At 39.2% G+C, this 27,541-nt stretch overlaps 1 protein-coding gene across 5 annotated transcripts in view; it reads left to right on the plus strand.

Moving 5' to 3' along the window:
* Nucleotides 1–2,886: 2,886 nt before the first annotated feature.
* Nucleotides 2,887–27,541, plus strand: part of LOC113579851 (signal-induced proliferation-associated 1-like protein 1) — a 39,139-nt gene continuing 14,484 nt past the window's right edge. For all 5 annotated transcript variants that reach the window (XM_027014037.3, XM_027014038.3, XM_081721437.1 and 2 more), the window contains exons 1-7: nucleotides 2,887–3,122; nucleotides 20,205–21,833; nucleotides 21,977–22,107; nucleotides 23,122–23,310; nucleotides 23,581–23,755; nucleotides 25,251–25,354; nucleotides 25,690–25,847. In XM_027014037.3, the coding sequence (XP_026869838.2) occupies nucleotides 20,393–21,833; nucleotides 21,977–22,107; nucleotides 23,122–23,310; nucleotides 23,581–23,755; nucleotides 25,251–25,354; nucleotides 25,690–25,847 (2,198 nt within the window). In that variant the 5' untranslated portion in view covers nucleotides 2,887–3,122; nucleotides 20,205–20,392. The remainder of the gene's footprint in view (nucleotides 3,123–20,204; nucleotides 21,834–21,976; nucleotides 22,108–23,121; nucleotides 23,311–23,580; nucleotides 23,756–25,250; nucleotides 25,355–25,689; nucleotides 25,848–27,541) is intronic.

Consider the following 27,541-nt stretch of genomic DNA (forward strand, 5'->3'; position numbering starts at 1 on the left):
ACATTTTACAAACCCTTTTGTAAACTGAATTTAAACGATGCATGGGTTTATGTAAAAACTCAACATATATAAGTAATCTAATATGTCATGGCACTGTTTTTTCAAATGAGGTAGCTTCTCTTTCAAGTTTCTTTCATTGGCTAGTAGAAAACAATTTGTCACCTCAGCTTGTTTATATGTCACCAAGTGGTATTTTTGGAACTCATTTAGAGTTGGACTGACTATACACTCCATAGGTCATAAATCAGTAACATAAATCTACTAGACAAGCTTCCTGTCTGATTTCCACAGGGTTTGCAGGCTGTTGTCCAAACCTCCTGTGGACAAATCTCTCTGTAGCTCATTAAAAGACTGTGAGCCTTTGGATATTAAGCACAGGTGTTAGATTAGATTTAAAACTAAATCTGTTAAGATGCCCTATAAGTCTATAAAATGGGTAATTGAGTAAATCCATCAAAGTCTCTGCCAGATTGTTTCAACTATGCAGAGCAACACTGTAGCACACTAATTAGGTTCCTTTCTTTTTAAAAGAATACCCTGGCTTTAAAAACATATTATAAACAAATTGTTCAGCATTCAGACTAATTAAAAATTGTTTTTGGTTGTTTTTAGTCAAATTTGAAAAAGAAATGTGATGTGGAATTATATCCTAAGGACATGAACAGAAAGTATTTTTTTCAGGTAATGCTAAAACCTAGCATTTAAGAAAACATGTCCTAAATCCAAGTACTAGTTTGAGTTCTCAATACAGTGTTTTTTTGAGGTTCAGCATCATATTATTCACTTAAGTGAATTAAAATCCTAGAAAACTGAGCATCCACACTATGTGATAGATTTTGTAGAAACTGAAGATTTTTCTAGGAACTGAATGAAGCATTTGGAAGTAGTACTGAACTTATAATTTGTATCTGAACTGGAAATACTAACCTTGCACAGAAAATGATTTTACATTAGTAGGAAATTGAAAAATTGATGTGGAGAAATGATGTTGTTTGTGCCACTTTTTGCATTGATAAAAAAATGTAAATGTATTGAATGGGGAAATGTTTGCAGCTGCTTATCTATCTAACTAACTGTATTACTGTTGTATATATTACTGTTTGCTACAAAATCAAAAGCTTTTTTTTTCTTTACTTACTTCCTGTATCACAGACTCAGTCTTCATTGTCTAAATCCCCAGTGTCTCCCTATTTGACATATCATGCATTACCTAGGGGCCAGAAGCCTTTATTTTATGCTTTATTGTAGTACACTTATGTAGGACATGAGAAGCAGTTTGAGATCCAGCCACTATCTATTTGGAACCATTCATACTTGTCTTTTCGAAAAGCAACAGTATTGCATTATGTCCAGAGTCTAGTCAAACAAATTAAACATGTCTGATATGGTCTAAAGAGCTGAGCCCTTCACAGACTTCTTGTTTTTCAGTACTAGTTGTTGATTTTTATCGCCCCAGGATCTAAGGTACTTGGATCTGAATGAGAGTATCTGCCAAATACAGTAAATGTAATGAAATTATCAATGAATTGGTGAATTCAGGCAGTCTTGTAGAGAGTTTGAAAGAAAGCTACCAGGCACAGCCGTTTGTATTAGGGATTCATATGATTTACATTAACCACCAATGTTTTTAAAAAATCTTTTGTAAGCTTTAGATTTAGTACTCCCAAGAAAATATGGTTGAAAATATTGCTTTAGAATTCAAAAAACAATTAGACCCAGAATCACTGGAACCCTTGAAAAATTAAATCTTGAAAAGTTCAAATGAATTCAACTGAATACAATTGACTTGAAGAATTCAGTTCAATCTATTTGAACAGTCTCTGATATGATTATATATTTGGTAGTATTAGATATTAAGATACCTGCTTTTGGTAGGTTAACTGTTTGGACCTGTATGCAGGGTGCATGAGTCTTTTAAGAAATTTGTGCATGCCTAAAAAATAAAAATTAAATTGCACATCTACTTACTAGAGGATGCTTGTTTGTTTTTTTGTTTTTTTTACTGCTTGCAATTTTTTGGTACTTGTGATCATTCAAAGTTGGCTGGCCTTTGAGAGACTATCCTAGACCATACTTTCTGATTAAAATTATTTCCTGGTTGACTGACTGGTGCATAATGTAAGTTCGGAGGCTTTCAAATAGGCTTTGAATTACTATCATTATTGTTATCATTATGCTACATTCTATGAGTGCATTTTATGCTTAATCTTTACACAGGTCTTTGCCGCCCTCCACTACCACAAGTATGTCAAGTGACAATGCTGTAAGGAGTCATAACATAACTACAATGACTGCTTTTTGAGCAGTTAAAGGAACAATAAGCCATTTTCAAATTATTTGTCTGCCATTATTCTGACACCTAGTGGCCTGGATGTTTCTGAGATTCTGTGCTAAATCTATTTTAAACATGGTTGCCTCTGTTTGGGGGACCTGCTCTATGGAGCATAAACTGGTTTATTTGAGGACTACATAGCAATTTGAGTCTTCATCATATGTGAGCAGCACTTTATATAATGTAAAAAATAATAAATATTCACTTTAATAAATATTGTTTGCTACTTGTTGGTAGGACTATTTATTAATAATAATAATAACAATAATAAAACTTTCTTATACTCATGATCATTGAAATTACTTATTGATCCTTTAATAACTTCCAGAGGCTAAAGGTAACAGAAGGAGGGCAAAAACTTAAAAAAGGGAAGATACGAAAGGAACGAAAGGAAAAGGCATTTAAAAAATCCGAGTCTGCTGGTGATTTACGATTTGTATCGTTTTTACTGTTCTCGCTTTTCTCAGCCGGATTCTAATTCAAGCCATTGTACAAATGCTTCTCGCGAGACTCCGATAGGGGGAGGATACAGAAAATCGCAGTGATCTCATTGCTTCAGCAACTGCACAGTGCAGCTGTACAGCTTCGCAACTTTGAAGCAAACTTTAAGTCTTACTCAACAAGATAACAGGATTACCTTATTTCGACGTGGTGGAAAAGCGGTTGCTGAATTTCAGAGAGCACTTTAGTGTGTTGCTGGTGTGCGTTCCTCTCATTAGAAACGAAATGGTGGGCAAGTGCTGCTTAGTATTTTGATCATGCCAGGCAGCAGTTGAAAAGGAGTGGAAAGGTGAGTCTGAAACACGGCGTAAAGCAATTCAAAGTCAGGATCCACGATGGTTTAATTGTTGCCACGTTTAATTATTTCTGTATGAATGCACGAATTTGTCCAGTGATGCGCTTAGAGCGGCATCATGTATGTTTTTAATTTTCCTGTTATTTTCTTTAAAAAAAAAAAACATTCTATAAGCGAGTTACGATGCGGAATAGGGTAGGCTATTTCCCCTCCGAGAAATTCCAAAGGCGCGGAGCCAGGGAGAAAATGTTTCGACGACAAGAAACTATTCAGTTTTGCTCGGCATTGGTGATTTTCGAGACGCCACCAAATTGTCGTTTTAGATGGTTGTCAAGTTATTCAGCTCCTCTGAAATGTTTTTTCATGTGTTTGCAAATCTGTCAACGTGGGCCCAATTTCCCCAAAACCGTAGTGGTAAGGTAGACTGAACACTTGGAGATCCTAGGCAATGTGGTAGCGGCTCTACCGCTTTATTGAGCTTTGTGTTGCGACGTTTGGGGGGAACTCATCTCAGGTTAGCTGGAGCTCATCATTCCGTATTCCGTCGGTGCTGTGGTCAGTCAGTTCTCTTCATCTCTAGCGGTTTACAGTGTACTTGCGTTCTAGCAAAGCGTTGACAGTTCAGACATGCAATCATTCATGATAACATCTATAATTTACTGCTTATCTTGAGCTTGCAAATTGCTCGAGTAAGCAGCAGACATGATCATTTAGTCAGTCCTTTCCATAGATTTGTTGTGGACACACATCGGAACTGTGAATTCACCGTTTGCCGTTTCTTCAATGTTTTTGTTAGTGCCGTTTACATTGACCAGTTTAAAAGTGTGTGGGGTAAGTGTCTTAGTGGTATAATATTGGTTGCAGGAATTATCAGCCGACATCGAACTCGTGACCTTTTTCTCCCCATATCAGGCTTTTAATTAAAATTTAATTTAGGTAGCCACGGAACATCTGGACGGTAGATAAATCAGCAAGTGTCATTTAGACAGTCTATCATATTCCATTGAAATGGATGAACAGTCATTTTAATCACCACCACGTTTCTACACCCTTATCTTAAATTTCCAGTCAGGACTCACAGCATGAAAACATTATGTTGGGATAGCCGTGATTTGTGTACCGTATCGTTTTAACCAATTTGAACCCATTTGAACAAATGCTAAATGAATGTCCTAAATTCGGTGCCCCTTGAACCTAAATGCTGTCACTGAGAAGCCTTTCTGTTGTTTAGGTTAGCCAAAATCAGTCTGATGCCCTTCCCCTTGATGCCAATTTGAGGTTACTTTTTTGCAGAACAAATTTTGAGCAGATGACATTGTGTGCACATTTTCCTGCTTTACGAGAAAGCATCTGCCACATGAATGTGCAGCAGAGCAAGCTGCTAAAAATCTTTCATGGCATGTTATGCAGCATTACAGAGAAAGTGTTTACCTTGTAGATCTGGCTTTGATGTTCAGTGCTGAACAGATTGCAGCAGGGTACTCTTCCTGTCTGAGGAGCATGACTTGCATTTCATTGCTTTAGTCTAACCCCTGGTTGAGGCACCTGCCCTGCATGCTGATGATGGCTCCCTGGCACCAGTAATAGTTCAGAGCTTCAAGGAAGGCCAAAAACTGTTCCATATAGATGAATGGTGAATATTTCTCCCTTACTACTGCTTATGTGTGTTTGTTTTAATTGCATTTTAAGCATAGAGCTGTGAAAGAAGTTCTGATCCTTATAGCACTTCTTTGTGGAAGGTTCAGGGGAGGCAGAGGACTGTCACTGTATCCCTAGATCAAATTGGTGATTCCTGTGCTTAATATTGGGCAATAATTCAGAATGGAAGCAGAATGGATGAGGTATTTAAATTACTTGTTCTCAGTAAGTTAGTAGTTATGGTGTCTAGATCAAGGAAGCACAACATTTGTGGAGTTGTCACAATTCTTTGATTATTAAAGGTTTAACAAAAATGTAAGTCATCATGTGTCAATAATTAATTACTGTGCAAAACACTTGTCAAAAAAGACTACTAAAGCCAATATTGGTTTAGTATTAAATGCATGGGGATAGCCACAGGCCCAGGAAAATAGATTCCAAGTAAGGCAAACAAGTGCTGGGTTTGCTGCTGAAGAGCCTTTAGACTTTTATAAATATTTCTTCTGACTGATGGCCATAGCAACATAAAAATTATTTTATAGCTCTACAGTTTCACCTGCAGCAACTGGATTTTCTGTAAATGAGCAAACATGGTGTAATGTGGCCACTGTTTTAGCGTGCTGAAGTATTTGCAGTATATTCTAATTGCTCAGGTGTGCAGAGATAGCAAAATCTACAGGCTTTTTTGGTTCTTGGTGCCTCACCCAAGATTATTGGGAATATTTCTCCACCTAGGAACCAAACCATACATGCATTAGGAAAGTGCCAGAAAAAAATACTGCTCTTCAGGTTGAATTTAATTTAAACTGAGATATAGAAAAATGCTATTTTTGCCAGTTCCATCATATCTCCTCTAACAGTATACATTTCTATGAGCTGATTAATTAATATAATTAGTATATGTTGTGTATTAAAACAGATCAAGCAGAACTTTTCTGAAACGTGTGTTTCAATGTATACATATTGACAAGGAATGCTGCAACAGGTGTACTTACAACTGGCATGGTATAATTGTGGCTTTTTGCAGTTATTTCTTTAACCAGTATATTAGATGTTATTAATTAAGTGGCCAGTTTTGAGATACTTATTTGGCCATGCAATGCTCTGCGGTCACTGTTTTAATTAATTTGCCTGTATGCTTTAATAATGCCTGTGATTTGTGTTTCCTGTTGTACTGTTTTACATGGTAAAGCTTTGTGTTTCTAGAATTACTGTGCAGCAGCCAATCACAAGCGGGAAAAGGCCTTATGATTGTAGTAGCAATGATGTCATCTTTTTCAGGTCACTGAGGAAGACATGCATGTGAACAATGGAAACTGCTTTCTCCATCGTGTTTCATCCGCGTTCAAGAAACACTGTGGTGATTGGCAAAGCAGATATGCACATCAAACAGTCAACTTAAATCTTTTAGTGGGTTCCTGTCAGCTTGGTCAATACTGTCTTTGTCTACTGTGAGAGTCAACTAGTGGAGGAAGGTAAATCGATGGTAAAGGCTGGGTTTGTCTGTTGGTTCCTGCAATGATGAGAGGACATTTGCTTCATGTAAAGAGCCATGCACAACTCCTGACCGTCACATGTCCCTCTGCTCAACATCTTTCGAAGCCTGGTGATGATGGACTTGGAAAGGTTAAATTACAATTGCTGTAAATCTCAGCTTTGCATATAGAATGGCTCTGTTCCTTTTAGTCCCCATTGCTTCCCTGGTAACATGTTTGCATTCTTAGAATCTCTTTAAGGCAATTGGAAATGAATATGGTCAGATCTCTCAGTCTCACCACGTATATGGTATGTTTCCATTAATTTGCAAAAGAGCTGGACAAATGATAAGCTTGTGAACCCTGGAAAAGAAATGGACTATGTGCTTTAATTTGGAACTGCAGCATGGCTACATGGAATATGCCTTTGTGTCTCAGTCCCTTGCCCAGACACTACTGTTTGAAAATAGTTAGTCCTTGGCAGACCTCTGCCTAACCAGACAAGTGTCACAGGACTTTTGAGAAGGAAAAGAGTAGACATGGAGCCACTATACGGAACACAGCATAAGGTGCTCTGTGCAGAGAAGCACACACAGCCAGATGTGTCTGAACACGTATGCCTCAGTGCCTTGTATCTTCTCCCTAAACATCCTGGTCTACTGTACAAGGGGGCATGTAGGGGCAGAATGATATAGATTTTCTTTTGCCTCCCACTAGGACTGTAATGATCCTCAGTAAAGTATCACGGGCAATAAACACATGCGATAAGTGCTGTAACGAAGTGCTGTAATCAAGTTTGTTTTTCTTCAGATTTGGCAATTGAAGGAGTCCACCCCCTCTATCAGTGCTATGCCCTCCATCCAAACCTCCCTCTAAAGCTCCTCCTTCTGAACACATGCACACTTGGCGATTAGCCATCCCATATGGGTGCACATGCAAAATAATTGACAGTGAGGTCGGACCACCTCCTTATAGAGAAGTTGTATGTTTAAGTTAATACTGCCAGTGACTGTGTAAAAATATTTTGTTGTTTAATTTTAAATTCCAAGGGACTTTTACACCCTGAGAGCAATTACTTTAGTAATGTCTATCAGGATGTAGCACCAGTTTAGCTATTTTTAAAAATACAGAACTTACCTTATCTTTAAATTTTCACTCTTTTAAAAGTTCCAAGTCTTGATGTGCAAGTCCCAAAATACATATCAAGGTATTGATTTGAGGGGAGAGCAAGTTCAAGCATTTACTTTTTCTGGTCTCATTTATTATTAATAATAATAATAATAATAATAATAATAATAATAATAATAATAATAATTAGTCTTTCGTATAAACAGCACTTTTCAGTTGAAATCTAAATTCAGTTTTCACAAGTGAAAGATTAAATGAAATTGATGTAACAATGAAGATTATCGATTAAAATATTTCTACAAATTCTAAAATAAAAATGTTTCATAAAATAATTACAAAATAATGAAATCAAATACAGTACATGCTTGTTTACCAGGTTAATAAACCCTTCCTTTTGATTAATGATAGTTCCTAAGTAATGAGAGAGACCCAAATTCGTCTCAGTTCTGTTAAATGTATCTGACCGTTGTCGGCTGACCCTTTGTGCACTCTTTACTTTGCTCCTTTAAGATCAGACTGAACATTTATTTCTCTGAATTCCTCTTGTGTCTAGCATGCTTTACGTGTCTCTTGGCTGTAGACCAATAGTCTTCCCTCAATTACTTTTTAACAAACTAGGCTTAAGGGTTTTCGGAACACCACTCTGCTCTGACATACCACTTTTGTGACCTTCTGGCTCTGGATTCAGCTCATCTACTGTGATCATCTGGCACCCCCAGTTAAAGCAAAAGAAACTCATTGGGTTATGTCTGTAGGCTCACTGGTGGCAAAATGATCTGGAAAAAATGTCATGTTTATTAAAGCCATTTATTATTAGGGGGTTTAGTCATATAGTGGTCCTAATATGTCATTATTATTATTATTATTATTAATAATAATAATAATAATAATAATAATAATACTAATAATATATACTTTCCCATACACAGACTTGTGCGTCAAGGAAAGAGTAATTAGTGTCAGCATCACTGGCTCATGTTTTACTTATTGAGACTCCTGCTCTCTGTTTTTATCTGGAGGAAATATTGGCCAATAGCAGGGGTAGCATTTTAGATTATAAAGCCTACAATCTATACATTCTTGCACACAGTCTCGCATCCAGTCTTCTTACTCACCATCTTAATTATAGTGTAGTGCATATGTTTGTTTAAATGTGCAAGGTTGTGTTACCACTCGCAACACTTCAAGCAGGACACCTGAAAGACGAGCACTGAAGCATAGCATGTGAACCAAACTAAACTAAAGATCAGACTTGAACTTGGGTGTGGAAAAGGTGACGACTAGGGTGTAAATGATTTGAAGCAGGCTTTAAATGTTTATATAAAACTGTGTGTTGCTGCCTGTGTGCGTTGGCCTGAGTTCCCTGCTGTTCCTTATCCCATAAAGTCCAAGCTTGCTAATCGGAATGATATCATAACATCACAGATGATGTTATGTTTCTGGGATAATAATAAATCAGTCTATAAAATTTACTTAAAAACAGATCCCGACTGTGGCACTTGCACTGTACACAGTGAGTATGTAATAGAAACAACAAGCAGACGTTGTTTAGATAATAATCATGTACAGGGGATGTATACACATGTAATCATATAAAATACAAGTGTAATCTCATTAAAAAGGATTTACAGTGCTGTGTGAAGGGGTCCTCAACAGAAGTAATGACGTTTAAGAAGTTTGCATAGAATTCATTCCAGTTGTGGGGGAAATGTAAAATAAAAAGATGAACCACTGTGGAGTTGTGTAAGAATGATCAGGCAGATGAATAATAAATGCCACTCACTATCAGTCCTGGCAGCGTCCTGCTCTTTTTTGCCACTTCCTGAAGTCCTGGCAGAAGTGACCAATCCCAAAGTCCACATGGGTGTGTCCATAATGTTATGTAATTCACACTATTGTCTAGTTTAGATGTGGATAATGCATTGTGAAGTGCTGGTGGCACCTGTGGTACCAGTTATGGCTTGAAAAATGCTTTTCTGGTAAAATGCACACATTTTAATGTGAGCAAGAACTTGTTTTATATTGCTTGTTAGTCATCACCCCCTGAGAGGGGGAAGAAAGAGAGTGAGATCCTAGAGTCCTCTTTGACACTATTCCTGTGTGTGGCTCTTGGCTTATGAGAGTCAGTTAAGTGACTGACCACTGTATTCTTTTAGTCTTGGGTGCTGAACTGTAGCTAACTGCAGAAGCTCACCATGAAAAGCACATCCACCCAAAGCAATGCTGAGATTTTAATAAGGCATTTGTTTTCCACTGTCAAAATAAGGCTTGCAGTGTTCATACGAATACAGCACAGTATTAGTTTAGATCACCTCTCTGTCTGTGATGTTCCATTCATTGCTTTCAAATACAACCATTTTAGGACAGCACAAAGCCATGAAGTGTTACTGATCGCACACACAACTCTTTAATGAATACATTGTTTTATATTGTTTTTAGTTCTAACAGCAGGCATGGTGCACACACTACATCTTTTCACCTGTGAAATTCACAGAGATTGTTGGGACCTGCAGACCCAACTTCCCCTGACTCATCCTTGTTACTTCCTCCGTCATCAAATTTCCACTCAGTTTCCACCTGGCTTGGTTTACTTGCCAGGGGGCATGTGTGTTCACCAGGAGGCGGCACTTTCACAGTTTGTTCATGCAGACAGCTGAACTTTTTGCCTTGAAAATATTTTATATTTTCTTGTTTTGCTGAGTGGATTCATAGTAATTGGGGAGTTGGCTGGGTTGGTAGTGGTCATGAGAAATTCAATTTCCATTAATTATTTTTTTTAAACATGTTTTCATTTTTTTCTTTCTCCTTCCGTGATTGATTTGGCACAGATGTAACATTAAGTAATTTACAAAATATATTAATGGATCCTTGCCTGTCACATGGCTCTCCACAGTCCTAGGGACAGGAAGTAACCAAGTTTCAGTCAGGCCTTAGTTGACCCAGATCAAACACTGAATTCTCAGCATGTTTACTCCATAGTTGTTAAAGAAAATCTAATAATAAATCAAAGCCATTTGAAGCCATTTGACTTAATTCAACTTGAGTAACTTGTTTCTGCTCACAACCTAATTACCAGTGAGTTTAAGAAATATGTGTGGAATAATTTATAGAAATCCCATTAAAACGTATCACATGATAGCATTCCAATCTATTAATTTCCCATATCTAATATAATTATCAAATTGGTGACATCTACTTTGCTAGCCTGCTTTCTAACTCTATTATGTGTGGCATGTGCTGGCTGGCTGAAGTAATGTATTATGTTTTGTGTAACTCTAGCTATGTTGTTTACACTAAAGCTTGTGACAATGCTGGCCAACTTCCAAAGGACAGCTTACCAATAAATCCCTCCCCCCTGCTCGGTGTTGTCCCTCACCCGTTTGTCAAGGTGGGGGGTTGCACTATATGCTCAAATATTTGTCCCTGATGACTAGAAAAAGACCACACCCATTGTTGTATGTATCTGAGGTTTTTAGTGGGCAGCACAAATGTTGGTAGCATGAACACTTTATTGGTTTGTTTGTTTAATGCACTTGTGCTTTTGTAATTGAGACTACTGTCGATGGTGAAGGAGGATAAGTGCCTGAAAGTAAGCCAATGAGTAAAACAAGCAGGATGGAGATCAATAATTGATCGGCAGACAAGCATAGTCCGCCCTTGGTTGTTAACAGTTTGTGTGCAGTAAAATCCAAGACCTTTCTCCTTCAGGCAAGAAAATCTTCTAGACATTTATTTGAAAGGGCAAACCAATTATTGGCAATCATTCACTGTAATTACACACTAAATTACAAATGACCTGAGAAATGGACAGTCATAGATGCATCTTGACACATTGTTTGTGATGTTGCGTAACATTTTAAATACATTATACAGGCATAAGTAAGGCTTAGTCAATGTCCAAATAAAGCATATCAGTGATATAGTGATGTTTTTCCCCATTTCTCTCTCCCTTTCCAACACTTTCTGAATCGAAAAGTATCATCAACTGTCCAGGGTCAGTGTGCTGTCAGAGAACTCTGTGTGTTTTGGATCTCATAAAATTGCATTGTTTGCCATTTGTTTTGGGGAGATTTCTCAGCTCTACTAGCCAGACTGTAAAAAGGTGATAAAATCACAATGGGCATATATCTAGCCCATTTTGTAGAAGAACTATGATTGTGTATATTTGCACCTTTCCGCTATTATCAGTCATGGCTAGTTTTGGAGAGGATTTTAATGTGCAGTGTAACTGTAACCGAATGAATTAAACCAAATTCCAAAATTACTCTTTGCACATGCTTTTAGTTCACATGTAAGACACCATGATGTTTGTTGCCTGGCAACCCTGAGCACCTTCCCATCATTACACAGCTGAAAAAACTCCTGGGACCCTATAAGTGTGCTAGACTCAAGCTTTATGCAAGTCTCTGTGACTGCAATGACAGCATAAGAGCACTGCCCCAGAGGTAGCCATGTTACTCTCATCATTTGGACTGCTGCTGCTGCTCAGCAACTGGCTCTATTATCAATCCACTACCAGTTGTTGAGGAGGTTAATCTATATGTGGGCACCACTGCCTTCTACGGCTTAGTTTCTGGCAACTAATTTGCGTGAGCAAAGTCCTCCCCCTGCATTGCATTTTGTACTTTAAATGTAAACTAATAAAAATCATGGTAATAAATACATTCTTGAACATTAACCAGAAACAGAGTAACATGAATTAGCAATGACACTAAATTGATATTCAGCATAACAGACAGTCAAAGTTGTTAGTTTGGGATTTGGATCTCTCTGGAGAAATATGTCATTTCAGGCAACTTCTTGAAGAACATTTTGTATCATCACTTACGCTTGCATCCCTTTCCTGAGCAGCTTAATTTGAAAGCGCATACACATTTATAAGAATATTCAAGGAGAACTTAGTTACGGTTTGCTAGAATGAAATGTCTTGTGAGGATGTAATTATCTGCTGACATTATTGTAGTCTCCTCAGTATTATGAAAATTAAAACATGTGCACATATGATGTGACTGTAATGATTATAGCCAGACCTTCTTTTGTGTTTAAGATTGTAACAACTTCGTGTCATTTTAAATTGGAGTGAAGCTCTCACTAATTCCAACCTCGCAGCTCTGACGTTTGTAAAAGAAAATTTGGCACAGATAACGAGGACAGAAATAGCAAGGATACAATAGGGATATTTTAGCAATGAAATGTCACTGTTATTTAAAATAATAATCTTGTGTAGTGAACTTTTCACAACAAAATATACAGTCTGTGCATAGACCAACTAACTATTTCTCAAAGGTTCACGAAATCTATTGAACTTCAGTCATTTTGAGCTATACATGTCACACATTTAACTACTTTCTAAAATGTGTCCCCTAGTGTTGGGTGAGGGGCTATGACAGGAAATCACAAGTTCCACTGGGGTGTGCATAAGAGCATGGGGGTGAAGCCTGTTGATCCTTGGACTTCTGATTGGTCAAAGCCCGACTGGTCTCCAGTCTGCAACTGGCCTTGAGGTGGATGGCTATCTCAGTGTTTCTTGTGTTGGGAGGTAAGAACGACTAACTCGTCATTTTGTGGTGTGCTGCTGCTTCACACTAAGGCTTCATACCTCTTCCATCACCTGTGATCTTGAAGTTTGGCCGTGGCAGTTCCCCTGGTCCTCTGACTTGGCAGAACATCTCTTCCACCTTCTATGCTGTCATGATAGCACTTTGTTTGGGAAAGTTGCAGTGGTAGTTTAGTGGTTAAGGTGCTTGATTTGTAACTGGAAGCTTGCAAGTTCAAGCCCCGCCACTGTTGGGTCCCTGAGCAAGACCCTTAACCCTCAGTTGCTCAAGTTGTATTCACCTGTAATTGTAAGTCCCTTTGGATAAAAGCAGCTAAATGCTGTAAATGTAAATACAAGTTGCTAGTCCCTTATGGGAAAAGGTCCCAGCCCATCAATTCATTCCAACAGGAGCCCCTAACCATAGATTGTAGCAGGCTATGAGTGCTCCATTAGTTCTTTTCAGCAATAGACAGTAGCTTGTCAAACTCTGTGTATCACAGCGAGAGCAGGAACCCCTTTAAAAAATTTATTTTTTTTAATTTTGACCCACTTCTAAGAGCTCATATTGGTGATGAGGAAAAAAACAAGGAAAAGTATTTAAATAATCCTAGTAAGGTGAATCCGTGTTGTCGCAATTCTCATAGGAAACTCCATAGGAGTTCTCTTGGCAGGTTTCTGAGTGAGAAGTTTACTTGGTTGAAGCACTGCTCTCTCATGATCATGCTCATGATGGGGTGAAGTCTGTTGATTCTTGGACTGCTGATTGGTTAGCCTGCCACATCTCAGGTACATAGCAGTTTCAGTGTTTCTTTTGAGTGGTGAAAATTGACAGCTAGGTATTGAGCATGCAATTAAACCACTCTATATTAACCCAGCGTTCTGAGTTAAAGTGATGTGGCATGGTGTGCAGTTTCTTCATACAAAGATGACGTTCCTTTTCCATTACCTATACTTTGGCCATTGGTCACTGTACAACTCTTCAGGGTCTCTGGAATGGTGTTCAATGTCCTCCTCTTTCAGTTTGTATGCTCTTGTGCTGGCACAACATACACCTTGAGGGAATTCATGAAGTAGACTTTAGCAATAAGAACATACCAGTTAGTAATCACAACATTATTGATCAGGAAATGGGCCCAGCACATTTGATTTCTTCCCATAGGAGCCCTTATCCAGACTTTTTAGCAGGGCCTAGTGTTCTACTGGTTCTTTTTTTTCCACTGTACAGGTGCCAAAATGATGAACCTCTATATCTTGCTTAGAGGCTGCCAAGCATCCTAGTGCATTTGTTGTCTCAGAGTACCCAATTCTAGTAGGTCTCTGCATTCCACATAGCCCTCTCTAGTTTATTCAGGCTTCTTGACACCAACTGCAGCCATATCAGTTTATTGGGCACTGTTTCCTCCCAGAGTTGATGTCATCAAGAATTACAAAGCTGTCCTACTGGGGGTATTTTACCTTAATTTCTTTCTCATGAAGAATGACAACCAGCCACTCCAGTTCTACAGCTTTGATACTGTAGAGCTCTGCTCTCATGTCTGCAGCATGCTTTCATTTTTTTCTTTGTCAGTATCTGTATTGGAATGACGCCCCATCCATCACAGTTCCTCATGCTCTGGAAGCCTCAGGCTCTCTGCCTTTTTGGCTGTTATGTGGGGAAGAGAGTAATAAAGTCAGCAAAGTGTCGGTACTATGATCCCAGCCCCACTAAACTCACCTACAGTATGCGGCATGGGCCAGTTGCATTCTGTTCTGATCTACTTTCGGTCTCTTGAAATGCACTGGCGCCACAAGAACTTTACTCACACAAGAACTTTACTCAACATTGAAGGACACATATTTGGCTGATTTTCAGCTTTCATCTAGTGGCAACAAAAGCAATTAAGCAATTAATATTGGGATTATAGTGTGCTCCATTGAAGTCTGTTGTGTGCACTAACAAATCATCAAGTAAACAACACATTAGCTGGAAGACATGTTAACAATCAATCTTTCGAAAGTGGCAGGGTCATTTAAATAGTTGTAATATCAAAACCTTTGACCTGACAAATTTTAGACCCATTAAATGCCATTTTCTCTGTATTCTCTGGAGGTAATACCATGGAATAGTAACATTATCACAGGACTAGGTCTCTGAAGCATCTGAATGCAGTGAATGCAGTGAGTCCAGTAGCATTTTGCAGTGTACCCTTTCAATGTAGCAGGATATGCAAAGGATACTGGACTGACCCTAGTGGCCCATGATGAATGTCACAGGAAAGCTTGTAGTAGTAAGTCTAACTGAACTACTTTTCGATACCTGGGGCACATTTTAAAAAGGATTACATCTTGCCAGTTAAGAACCCCAGTTTAATTCTTCTTTCAGTAGGGTCTTGTTGCAAAGCTGAATTTGGCTGAAGTGGAGCTGTAGCACTGTCTTTAGCACTTGGACATGTTTGCATGACTTGGGGTGTAAGATGTTAAGTGAGTTCTTGTTGCATAAACTCCCCACCATGTCATTTAACTTTTGCTAATCTGTTGAGTTTTCAGCTCTTTGTAGAGGTCAGGAAGCATGTTGGCCAAGGTAGGCTTTCAGTGAATTAAAAGAATATATACTTGGGATTCTCAGACATTCGGTTATAGAAACTAAATTCTGCTTCTCCACACTCCTTAGATATGTTTAAAAGATAAATTCTTGTGATTTGAAAATCTGGCTCAGATTATATTGCTTGAACATATCAGACAGGCATGTTGGCCCTAAAGCATTTAGCAATTTATATCTTACAGATATCTTTACCACATCCAGTTTATAAAGTGGTCAAATTACAAACTGTATTGACTCCAAAATGGTTTGCAGTCTCAGTCTAGTTTGGAGCGATTTCAGTTTTTTCCTGAAGGAATCTTTATGAAGAAGGACTTACTGAAATGACTGGATCACCTCAGGCCAGCCTTGATCTAAACCCTGTAATTGTCTACCTGGCTGTTACTATAGAACATTGATGTCTAATCTGTAGCTGCCAGTTACACTGCATACTTGGCTGAAGGGCCCATGTTTCCCCCATCAGCAATGCCACTTGGGTGAATAAAACTTCAGTAAGCCTCACATTTAACTCCATGTTGCATATGAATCCACAAGGGACAGAATGGTGGCTCTGTCTCATTTTTTTTTTGTCTGCTGCCAAGATGAAATTGTAATTCTGATTTGTGTTGGTAGGGAATTTGGATGGCAGGATCAATGGATCAGCAAAGTCCATTAATAAACCACCATGAAAGTGTGAGACAGGCTACTTAAAGCTGATTTAATTAAAATTAAAAAATTAAAATTAATTAAAGCTCAATTCATGAGTCCTTTACAATGGATGTGTTCCAGCAGGCAAAACCAGACCAACCTAGTATTACTAATTCATTCTATGGGCAAAGAAATGCATAACATAAACTGTGTGAAGAGCTTTAATAACCTCAGGTCATGAAAGCTAGCTTCAGCGACTATATAATTTCTGTACCTCACCATGATCTTCACATAATTATGTCTTTGCTATTTTTGTGAGTAATTTTTCATATGCAATTGTATTTTGTCAGAATAGAGTTGGTCCTACTGCATTGTATTTTCACCACCACAAAAAGTTTAACAGGTGCTGTTGATTTACAATTAACAAAAAATCCATGGAGGTCATACACTACATTGCCAAAAGTATTCGCTCACCCATCCAAATAATTGAATTCAGGTGGTCCAATCACTTCCATGGCCACAGATGTATAAAACCAAGCACCTAGGCATGCAGACTGCTTCTACAAATATTTGTGAATGAATGTGTCGCTCAGTGAATTCCAGCATGGTACCGTAATAGGATGCCACCTGTGCAACAAGTCCAGTTGGGAAATTTCCTCGCTACTAAATATTCCACAGTCAACTGTCAGTGGTATTATAAAAACTGGAAGCGATTGGGAATGACAGCAACTCAGCCAGAAAATGTTAGGCAATGTAAAATGACAGAGCGCGGGGTCAGCGGATGCTGAGGCGCATAGTGTGCAGAGGTCACCAACTTTCTGCAGAGTCAATCAGTACACACCTCCAAACTTCATGTGGCTTTTAGATTAGCTCAAGAACAGGTGCGTAGAGAGCTTAGTGGAATGGGTTTTCATGGCAGAGCAGTTGCATCCAAGCCTTACACCAAGCACAATGCAAAGTGTCGGATGCAGTGGTGTAAAGCACACCACCGCTGGACTCTAGAGCAGTGGAGATGTGTTCTCTAGAGTGACGAATCACGCTTCTCTGTCTGGCAATCCGATGGATGAGTCTGGGTTTGGCAGTTGCAAGGAGAACGGTACTTGTCAGACTGCATTGTGCCAAGTGTAAAGTTTGGTGGAGGGGGGATTATGGTGTGGGGTTGTTTTTCAGGAGTTGGGCTTAGTCCCTTAGTTACAGTGAATGGAACTTTTGATGCTTCAGCATGCCAAGAGATTTTGGACAATTTCATGCTACCAACTTTGTGGGAACAGTTTTGGGATTGCCCCTATCTGTTACAAGACTGCATGCCAGTGCACAAAGTAAGGTCCATAAAGACTTGGATGAGCGACTTTGCTGTGGAAGAACTTGACTGGTCTGCACAGAATCCTGACCTCAACCCAATAGAATACCTTTGGGATGAATTAGAGCGGAGACTGCAAGCCAGGCCTTCTCGTCCAACATCAGTGTCTGCCCTCACAAATGCGCTTCTGGAAGAATGGTCAAAAATTCCCATAAACACACTCCTAAACCTTGTGGAAAGCCTTCCCAGAATAGTTGAAGCTGTTATACCTTCAAAGGGTGGGCCGACATATATCCCAATTTTAATCCATAGAGTTTAATGTCACTCACATTCATATGCGTGTGAAGGCAGATGAACAAATACTTTTTGCAATATAGTGTAATATGTTTTATTGTATAAAATGAGCTTCATTTTTTATTTTTGAGTTCAATTTGATTAAAACTGTGCACACAGAGATGCTGTAATTGTTTCAGTTAATGGTGTTTCCTCCCACTGCATGTGCACTAACTTTGTTACAGCTGTGACAAATTCTGACTCCTGTAAAGGTTATATGTAGGACACTCCAACATTTTTATTTATTTTTTAAAATCATTTTACTCACTTACTTTACTCCCTCACTGACTCACTTCTGGTCTTTTAAATCATTGCCAAGAACAAAATAACCTCCTGTGGATGTTTTTGTGTGTGTGTACATTGTCCCATTAATGGGTCACAATGTTTATTATTCCTGGCTGCCCTCATGTCTGGGTCACCTCAGTACCAGATGCCAAAGCCTTCCAAAGGTGACAGTGGCTGACAGCTTGGAAGTAATCTGGTGACTGTCTCAGCATCACTGCTCTGACAGAGAGCCTTAATGACTAGAGAATGTGAGTGAGTACTGACTTGGCCCAAACCCTTGGTCTGATGGGTTGGGGGCATGCTTTATTTGATATCAGGAAGCTGCAGCAGAGTGTTTTCAACTACATGAGCACACCATGGCACCCTGGGAAAATGAGCTTGAGAGGTACAATTTTAAAATCCTAGTCAGATAGAAGCTTGGGACCTGGGCATAATGCATTAGTTAAATTAAAAGTAATTGGCATAAATGCCTACAAACCCTTAATTTTGTGTCTGTGTGTGAGAAGGAAAGAGGGATGTTCCATTCCAGGTCCCCGCCCCCCCAATTCGAGTACTTTTAATAGTGACTGCCAAACCAATCCAATTAAAGCAACATGTATCTTCCTTGAGCTTGAATAACTCGACATTAAGACCAGATATTGCCTAGTCATAGCTTTTCTTTAGGCCTAGATTTTTTGTTTTAAACAAAAGCATAATGAAAACGACTATAAAATTACTAAGACATAAGATATATGTCGTAACAATTACCATAATAGAACACAGTAAAGAATAACAAACACAACTGTGCTTCAATGTATTGTATTTTGTATTATGTCCTTGTTCTCCCCATACTATCCAATTTCATTATTGTGTTCTCCTACAACATATTTATTTATTAAGGGACAACTTTTGCAACTTATTTTACCTGTTCCATATCTATTTCTCATATTTTCACTATCTCTTTGATTGCTTGAATTACGTGATCAACTGCATGAGAACCATGAACCTGATTGGCATGCAACAATGTGCATTTTAAATTGAAACTGGAGTCTAGGTGGTGAGGAACTTTACAATAAAAGTTCCAGCATGACAGTGTGTGAAATATTGCCAGGGTTAAGAGGGAATAAAATATATTGTGGCTCCAAAAATGCCAAAAGGCAACCAAAACCTGCATTGTCTATTAAAGACATTGGCTAGTTATCCAGAGCAATAAATTCACCTGATCTCTCTTTCATGCCTTACCACTGCTTTGAAAACACTTCTGTTGTCGTTTGAAAACATGCTACAGTGTTTGTTGCTTGGGTGAAGTATCTAGCTATTTTCTTGAATGACGAGCTTGTTCAGTGTATTCCTTTTGAACATTTTCTTTTTGCATACTTGATCATATTGAAAGCACCTCTGTTGTGCAGGAACACAGGGGGAAAAAACAAATATATGTTTCAGTAACTTTTTCATTGAGTAGCTTTTGTTTTGTTTTTTTTGTGTGTGGGTGTGTGTGCGTGTGTGTGTGCCAGTGATGGAGGTGGGGCAGGGGGTATCTTGTCCCAATACAGCTTGTTCTACAGGTTTGCATAACCCTGACTCTATCAAGTTCAGTAGAACAGCACTCTTTCTGTGCTTTCAGTTACAACTGACGCTAGACTTTTCATACCTGCTATAAAATATATCTACTGGACTTTTTTTTTTTCTTTTTTTTTTTTTTCTCCATAGAGTAGCTTACATCTGGGTTCTAATGTTTTGAAGAGTGACATTTGAAGTGAGAGTGCAGTTTAATTAGACATAATATCTCATTTATATCTGGGAGTTGGAGTTGGAACACTCTAATTTTTAATATTTCTATCTTTCACATTGTAAAATCAGAATCTTATACAATTTCAAATTTTAAATATGAAAATGTATTATTAAGCTTCTCTTTCTCCAAACGTCAGCAAATTACCAGTTTTGGGGCACTTCAGCAATGAAATATAGTTCCATATGAACTAGATCTATAAGATTATTGGTTTGGATTAATTGGAAATTTTAGTTCTGTGTGACATTCTTTTTTTTTCCAGTAGCAGTGAGGTCTATGCCATTGTTTGGTAAAAAGGTTTATCTCTGCAATTCCATGTGCCTAAAATGTCAAGCATATCTTACAGCATCTTCGGAAAGTGGAGGAAACTTGTTGCTACTCTAAACTCTCCTCTTTCTGTTGTAGGAGTGCAGAATAAGATGAAGCATGAACATTTTAAGAGACCACCACAAAAGCGTGACACCTAGTACACTGAGACCTATAGGCTGTTTGGAAGCAGAGGACTTAGCTGTTTGGCTGGGACCCTGCAATTGCTACACATGTCCTCAACTATGCACCATACTTGAGACTCTTGAGTTTGGTAAGGACTGGCCATGACGAGCCTGAAGCACTCACCGTCAGAGCGGCTTGTTGTGGGGACGGTCCGTGCCACAGAAGACCATTATACCCGCCAGCTACACCTGACCAACAGAAGGACACCTCTACAGCCAGAGAACTCTTACCAGGTGGGAAGCATGATTGGGGTTCCAAAAATGGGGGTGCGAGCACGGGTTGCTGACTGGCCACCTAGGAGAGATGGAGGAGCTCTGCGGCACACCAGTGCAGGTGCAGAAACAGGCAGTAGCTTGGGTAGTCACGCCAAACTCAGGACCTTGATAACTCCTGAGGATTCAACCATGTACCACAGCATCCACAAGACTCGCCAGAGCAAGTTTCATCCAGCCAACCGTGACGGCTCCAGGGAAGGCCACTTGATCAAGCTCAGTGACAATGGGGGGTCCTGTCACAGGACTAGACACATCAGACAACGTAGCAACAGTGACATGACGCTTAGTGAGCTTGATGGAAGTGGAGACGGTGGGGAAGACTGGGGCTGTGCAGGGACCAAATGGTCCCCACTGCACAGGGAATATGGCAGCACCTCCTCCATCGATCAGCATGCTGTCTCCTCTTCAGTGGTCTCAAAGAACAGGTTATTTGAGATGCTCATGGACTACCAAGAGGAGACGCAAGACCACTGTAGCCCAGCACCTGAAAGATTGGAAGAGCTGCTAACACTGAACAATAAACTGGATCTGCTGGACTCAGGAGAGGACATGAAAGATGGCCCACCTTCTGGTCGATTGAGGGACCGAGACAAGCAGCCAAAGAGGCGGTCTAAATCTGAGACAGGTGGTGAATCTATTTTCAGGAAACTCCGCACTGTGAGGGCTGAGGTGGGCTCTCTAAAGGTTGGCTCTGATGTTGAGGATGTTAAACCGCCTTTAAAGCCTTGGGTGTGCCAGAAAGGGTTTGCGCACTATGATGTGCAGAGCATGCTGTTTAGCCTGAATGAAGTGATCCAGAACAGACAGAGTTCAGCAGCTACACGTAAAAACAAAACTTCTGGTGCCTCTGCTGCTTCAGCCTTCTCAGCATCAGCAACCTCCACACTGTCTTCAACACACAGCCTACCATACAGCTCCCCTGGTGGCAGCCAAGAGGAACTCAATGCCCAGGATGGTCCCTCTCTAGATACAGCTGATGAGGAGGGCAATGGACTGGTGCTGAATTGTCCTTGCTTTTGTACTGAAACCGGGGGAAGCATTAGACACAGGTTTGGACCTGCACTACCGGGTGAGGTTGGAGGTGGGGGTTCCAGAGGTCTTGGAGGTGATGATCTTATGCGGCGGCTCCACTGCACTGGTGCAGGTGTTGCTGTTGTAGAGGGTCCCAAAGATGCATCCAGCTTACTGAATGACAGGGAAAATCAGTATGTTATTGAACATGTGGACCTTGGAGCATATTATTACAGGAAGTTCTTCTACCTAAGAGGTAAGACATTTCCTTTGGGATACAAGGACTTTTCTATAGATAAAGTATATTTTGAAAGGAAGGTGTCAAGGATGCTAATCATCTGCCTCTCTCTCTCCCTTTCTCATATCTCACATCTTTTTTCTGTCGTCCTTCACACTCAGACCACTGGAACTACTTTGGCTTAGATGAGTCATTGGGCCCTGTAGCAGTAAGCATAAGGAGGGAGAAATGGGAAGAGGATAAAGAGCATGGGCAGCAGTACAACTATCGCATCATTTTCAGGACCAGCGAGGTGAGTTCTTTCTCCCCCAGAATAAATAATAACAGTTTGGTGGTTTACATGCTTGTGCATTTTGCTTGTTTCCTCATTTGATTTAAAAGGGGTAATTATTTTTTTTAGAAAGGACACCATAAGACATGTAACACTTCCTATAACTATACTGACAACCTGAACAGGCATGAATACACTTATTTTGAGATGCTGACATTGATCATGTTAGCATTTGAGTATCATACCATGATTCCAGTCTGTTGTTGCTTGGATTCCTTTAGATGCCATCTGTGTTACAGTTCTTTCAGAAATGTCCATTAATTGCATTACTTCCCTGCTTATTGACTGCTGCCTCATGGAATATTTCCAGAACAGCTCTTATGGGATGTTATCAGCAGTTTTTCCAGGGCTTCATCTCTCCTCACAGATATGGTAGAGAGGAACATGAACTGGAGTCCAGTGGTGATATGTAACATTAAGTGCTGGTGCATAACACATGGGAATATTGTGGCACTTTCTTTGATCATGGAATGATGACATGAAAACAAGAAGAAACAATTTCATGTATAGACAAGTTAAAAAAGAACATTTTAGGAAAAAGTACTGCTGAATCCTTTAGCATGGTGTAATTTTCAAATGTCATCATTTGTATTTCAGTTTTTCTTTTGCATTGCCATGTTCTTTTTAAGTGAATGAAATGCTGTTGAATATCTTTTCAGGTATTGTGCCATTTAAGCAACAGAAATATGACAGTGAGGACTTGATATGGTTCTTATCTAGATAAATAAGTGATTACCATAAAAATTCACTTCGATTTATGAGCATTTTCCAAAATCTGACTGATGCCATCAAGTTAAATAGGTAGCTGGCTGAGCTGCCCAAAAATAAACAATTTCAACAGCTTGTTCAGGTGAACAAAGAACCACTCAAAAGTTCTTAAATTTTAAAAATAGGGCTGTATGAGCTGTTCGGTGAAAATATAGTGACCTTAATCCTGAAGAAATCCAGTCAATTGTATTTTTTGTTTTGGTTTAGCTGATCACCTTGAGAGGCTCTATACTTGAGGATGCAGTGCCTTCCAGTGCTAAGCATGGCACTACTAGAGGTTTACCCCTTAAAGAAGTGCTGGAGTACCTGCTGCCAGAGCTAGATGTTTCCTGCCTGCGGCTTGCTGTCAACACACCCAAAGTGACAGAACAATTAATGAAACTGGATGAACAGGGGGTATGTAAGCACAAAGGTGGACTAATTCATAGCAGCACTGGTAACATGGACTTTAAAGTAATGGATCAGCCAATAAAAGCTAATGTAGGATAATGTGATCTGACAACTTTTAGCTTTATTTGTGTTGCATCATTCTTTGATCTCAACAAGGCTTGATTTAAATAATCAGAGTTTAATGACCTGCCTTTATGTAGTTGCAGTGAAGTTTATCTTGACAATTGTTATTCTTGCTAAGCCTTGCTCCTTTTCTCTGGTCTGTTTGCCCTTAAGCTCAGTTTCCAGGTGAAGGTGGGGGTAATGTACTGTCGGGCAGGGCAGAGCACAGAGGAGGAGATGTACAACAATGAGATGGCTGGCCCTGCCTTTGAAGAGTTCCTGCAGCAGCTGGGAGAGAGAGTGCGGTTGAAAGGGTTCACCAAGTACCGTGCCCAGCTAGACACCAAAAGTAAGCATTGCATTATAGCCAGATAAACAACTAGCTCTGTTGGCAATTTAAAGGTATGCTATGTGAAGTATTCTTTGTAGGCTTTATAGAATATTAAGAAAAATTGTCCCGGGTGGAAGTAGGTATTGAATGTTGCACAAAGAAAACAAGTAAAGGATGCTGGATTTGGGCCAGTTTTGGAGGTTGCATCATGTTTATATCGGTGAGCAGTCCTGTGACTACACAGAAGAAAGTAATATGCAGAACACAAAAACGTTCTTATAAGTCCTTTTTAATGTTTAATGGCTGGCCTCTTTACCTCTTAGACTACAAGGGACAACTAACAAATAAAATATACAAAACCGAAAGAAATGTCCTTGAGACCTTTTTGATGTTTTTTATAGCAGGCCTTTAAATACTTTTTAATCTTTTAAATTTGAAACATTCCATTTTTACTGAATTTGTCTTAATATTTACTTAACTAAATGTACGTTTTTAATCCATTATCTCAAACAAAGACTTTCTTTTTAATTGGGAAATGCTCGTCTCTTAGCTGGCACAGTCCTTTCCCTGAACTGTGTATCCTTTCTGTCTAATGTGTTCCGTTCTCTACAGCAAAATTTTCCTCTCTCTCCTCCTTCTTGCCCAAAAGATTTTAAATAAACTTCAGTGGTACTGACAGATCCTCATACTCACATGTACACATGGTCCAGTTGTCTGAATGAACCTTTTATACTCCTAATGAAAACAAGAATGTTGGGTCGCTCCAATCATGCACTAAATTACATGCCTGTGTCTTCTTATGAAATCTAGAAGAGGTATTTCAAAGGATATAGTGTACCCTCTTGCCCTAAATAGCCTTTTATTTCAAAGGCCATCAGGAAACCAGATCTGTGTTAACAATAAAAGTGAGTGCTTTGAACATCAATATTATCATACATAGATTGAAATAATTTTTAGGCTAAATACTCTCAATGCTACTAGTCACTACACAATAAGATAAAACAATAAGTATTTTATACTTTAAAAAGAAAAAGAAAAAGACAAAACATCTGGGCAAGGCTAGTTTATCCAAACCACTATCCACTACAAACCATTTTTCATACAAGTGTCAAAGGTATTATAGAATTTTAGTGATCATCTATGTCTTCCTACTGAGAAATGTCTGTTACTAGAGGCCACTTATCCAGTCTGCTGCATAGAGTGCTATAGTCATAGCCATAGCTAATAAGTCCCTTGGAGTGTGTGCATTTCAGCGATGGTGAGGTACTTACTCCCTTGTATAAAAAAAAAAACCATTATGTAACCTTTGAGAAACTAAGATGAGATTTTTCCCCCAAACTTGTTGCCTGCAATGCTGAGAAATTGTTGATGTGTAAAAATATGAATGTTTGTTACAAAGCTAGCTAATAAATATTCAAACACAGACTGAAGACTTATTTATTTGTGGAATATTTAAGTGTGTGTGTGTGTGTGTGTGTGTGTGTGCGTGCGTGCGATGTGTTTTTCCCTTCAGCTGATTCTACCGGAACACACTCCCTGTACACTGCCTACAAGGATTATGAGATCATGTTTCACGTGTCTACCATGCTTCCCTATACTCCAAACAACAAACAGCAGGTCAATCAACTTTTTTAAGTCTTATATTTCTTTCTTTGCACATTATAAAAATTATTTCAGAGAAGGTATTAAAATATAAGTAACAGTCTTTGAGACTTAATTCACCCGTACCATTCCAAATCTCATTTATCTTGTTGGCTGCTGCCACATCAGTTCCTTTCCAAAGACTTTTGAGGCAGGCTATTACATATTTATGGCCATCACAGTGTTAAAAGGTCTTTGGAACATGGTCATGTTGCCTGTGAAGGTTGAGTGAGTGATTGATTTTTATTCACTTTCACTATGTGTCCAGTTGTAGGCCTCCATTGCTCAAATTTGTGTTTTCTTTTGTGTAGTTGTTAAGGAAAAGGCACATTGGAAATGATATAGTCACCATCATCTTCCAGGAGCCTGGAGCACACCCCTTTACCCCTAAGAATATCCGCTCACATTTCCAGCATGTGTTCATCATAGTTCGCGTTCACAACCCCTGCTCAGACAACACCTGTTACAGGTAAAGACAGCACATCAGTGAATGTTGTGTCTGGTCAGTAATACTGTTAAATACAGCATGCTTCTACTGACCTAAAAGTGATGTACATTTTACACTTTTAGTGTTAATTTATCAGAGGTAATTCTTTTATCAATTTGTTATATGTGGAAAAAATATAATTAACACATATTTATTTGGAATCTCTTTTATGCCGTCTAGTTAGATTTATGGAACATATCCTTCATTTTTCACAGATTGCAACAATGGTAGCCATCCCACAGTGAGAAAATGTTTGTTTGTTTGTTTGTTTTTCCTATGCTTTTAAACAGTATATTCTATTCTATACTTTAGAAATGGTAAATAACAAACAATATTTAAAGCCTTTATGGGTAAAAAGAGATAAAAAGAGGTAAAAGGGCAAGGTAAGAACAGCAGACCAGCTAGCAACCTAGTAAAACAGTAAACCTCTTCCTTCAGTGTTATAGACAGGCTCTAGTTAATTCATATGACTCTTAATACCATCTCTTTACTCATTAAATCTGTCTTGCACCTGAATGACTGGGGAGTTGTTATCGGTTTTACTGCCATAATAGAGAAACACTCTTATTCGTGTCATAATGAGTTATCCAGGCAGTTTCAGAAGACTTTTGTGCAACATGTAGAGTACATTATACTGCTCTGGTTATGGTAGACTGAGAAATTGATCAGGAAGGTACTGAAGCTAGCACATGCTGTCATGCTACACAGATCTTTAAATGATTTCGGGCATTCTGTTTTATGTAAGGTTTAGATTAGCTTTAGTTTTGTCTTGTAATTTGTATGCTGATATTGCAGTATGCAAAATAGATGGTTTTTAGTGTGTTTAGGCAAACAAATGAAAAATTGTTGGAACACCTAGTATGCATGTGCATGTCAGTACGGTACGCACACACGCATTTGCTACCCCTGCATGCTCCTTTCCTTTGCCTCAGGCATCTGATATGGACTGGTCTGAAGGAGTTAGTGTGGCGTATGTGCAGAACCCTCCTCCTGCACACATCTCCACCTGACCCCCAGCATTAACAGAACCGCTACTATCTCATTACTGCCAAGCTCTCTCCCACACTGTACGCACACCTGCTTTGGGGGCTTTAAGTGCCCTTCCTCCTCTCCTTTCAGCCTAGCATTTGCATGACCCATGCCCTCCTGAGCTATAGCCATTCTTCTGGGAATTTTCTTTAATGCAGGTACTGAAAAACACACTGCCAGAGAGAACTCTGGCTTCAGAGACATCCCATAGGACAAAATGAAGATAATTGGATCCTAAAAAAAGGGACGAGACCATTTTGAAACCGTTTTCTTTTTCTCTGACATCACCATCTCATAGTTCTTGGTTTCTTGAGATCTAAACGAGATGACCACCTTTTTCTCCTGTTTCATGGCAATTGTGCCTTCGGGGCCCTCAGATTCATTAGTTTTTCCCTAGAATGAAGGAGAGGAAGATGGGGGAGAAGAAGAAATGTGTTTGAAATAACCTGGGAGTCACTGAAGCAACTGTAGTGGAAAGGAAAGAACTCCTGATAGCTTGCCAGGTACCCTTGTCCTTGTGGTGACTTCAGTCTTGTGGTTGCATGCTGCTGTCCCCAAGACTTCAGTCATCCCTCTAAACCATTGCTGAGCTCTGCCTGAATGTTTAACCTGGACATACTGTAACTGGATGACCCGTGTTATTCCTT

This window comes from Electrophorus electricus, chromosome 10 (assembly GCF_041902795.1).
Source record: "Electrophorus electricus isolate QZ-2024a chromosome 10, ASM4190279v1, whole genome shotgun sequence".
Taxonomy (NCBI): Eukaryota; Metazoa; Chordata; class Actinopteri; order Gymnotiformes; family Gymnotidae; genus Electrophorus; species Electrophorus electricus.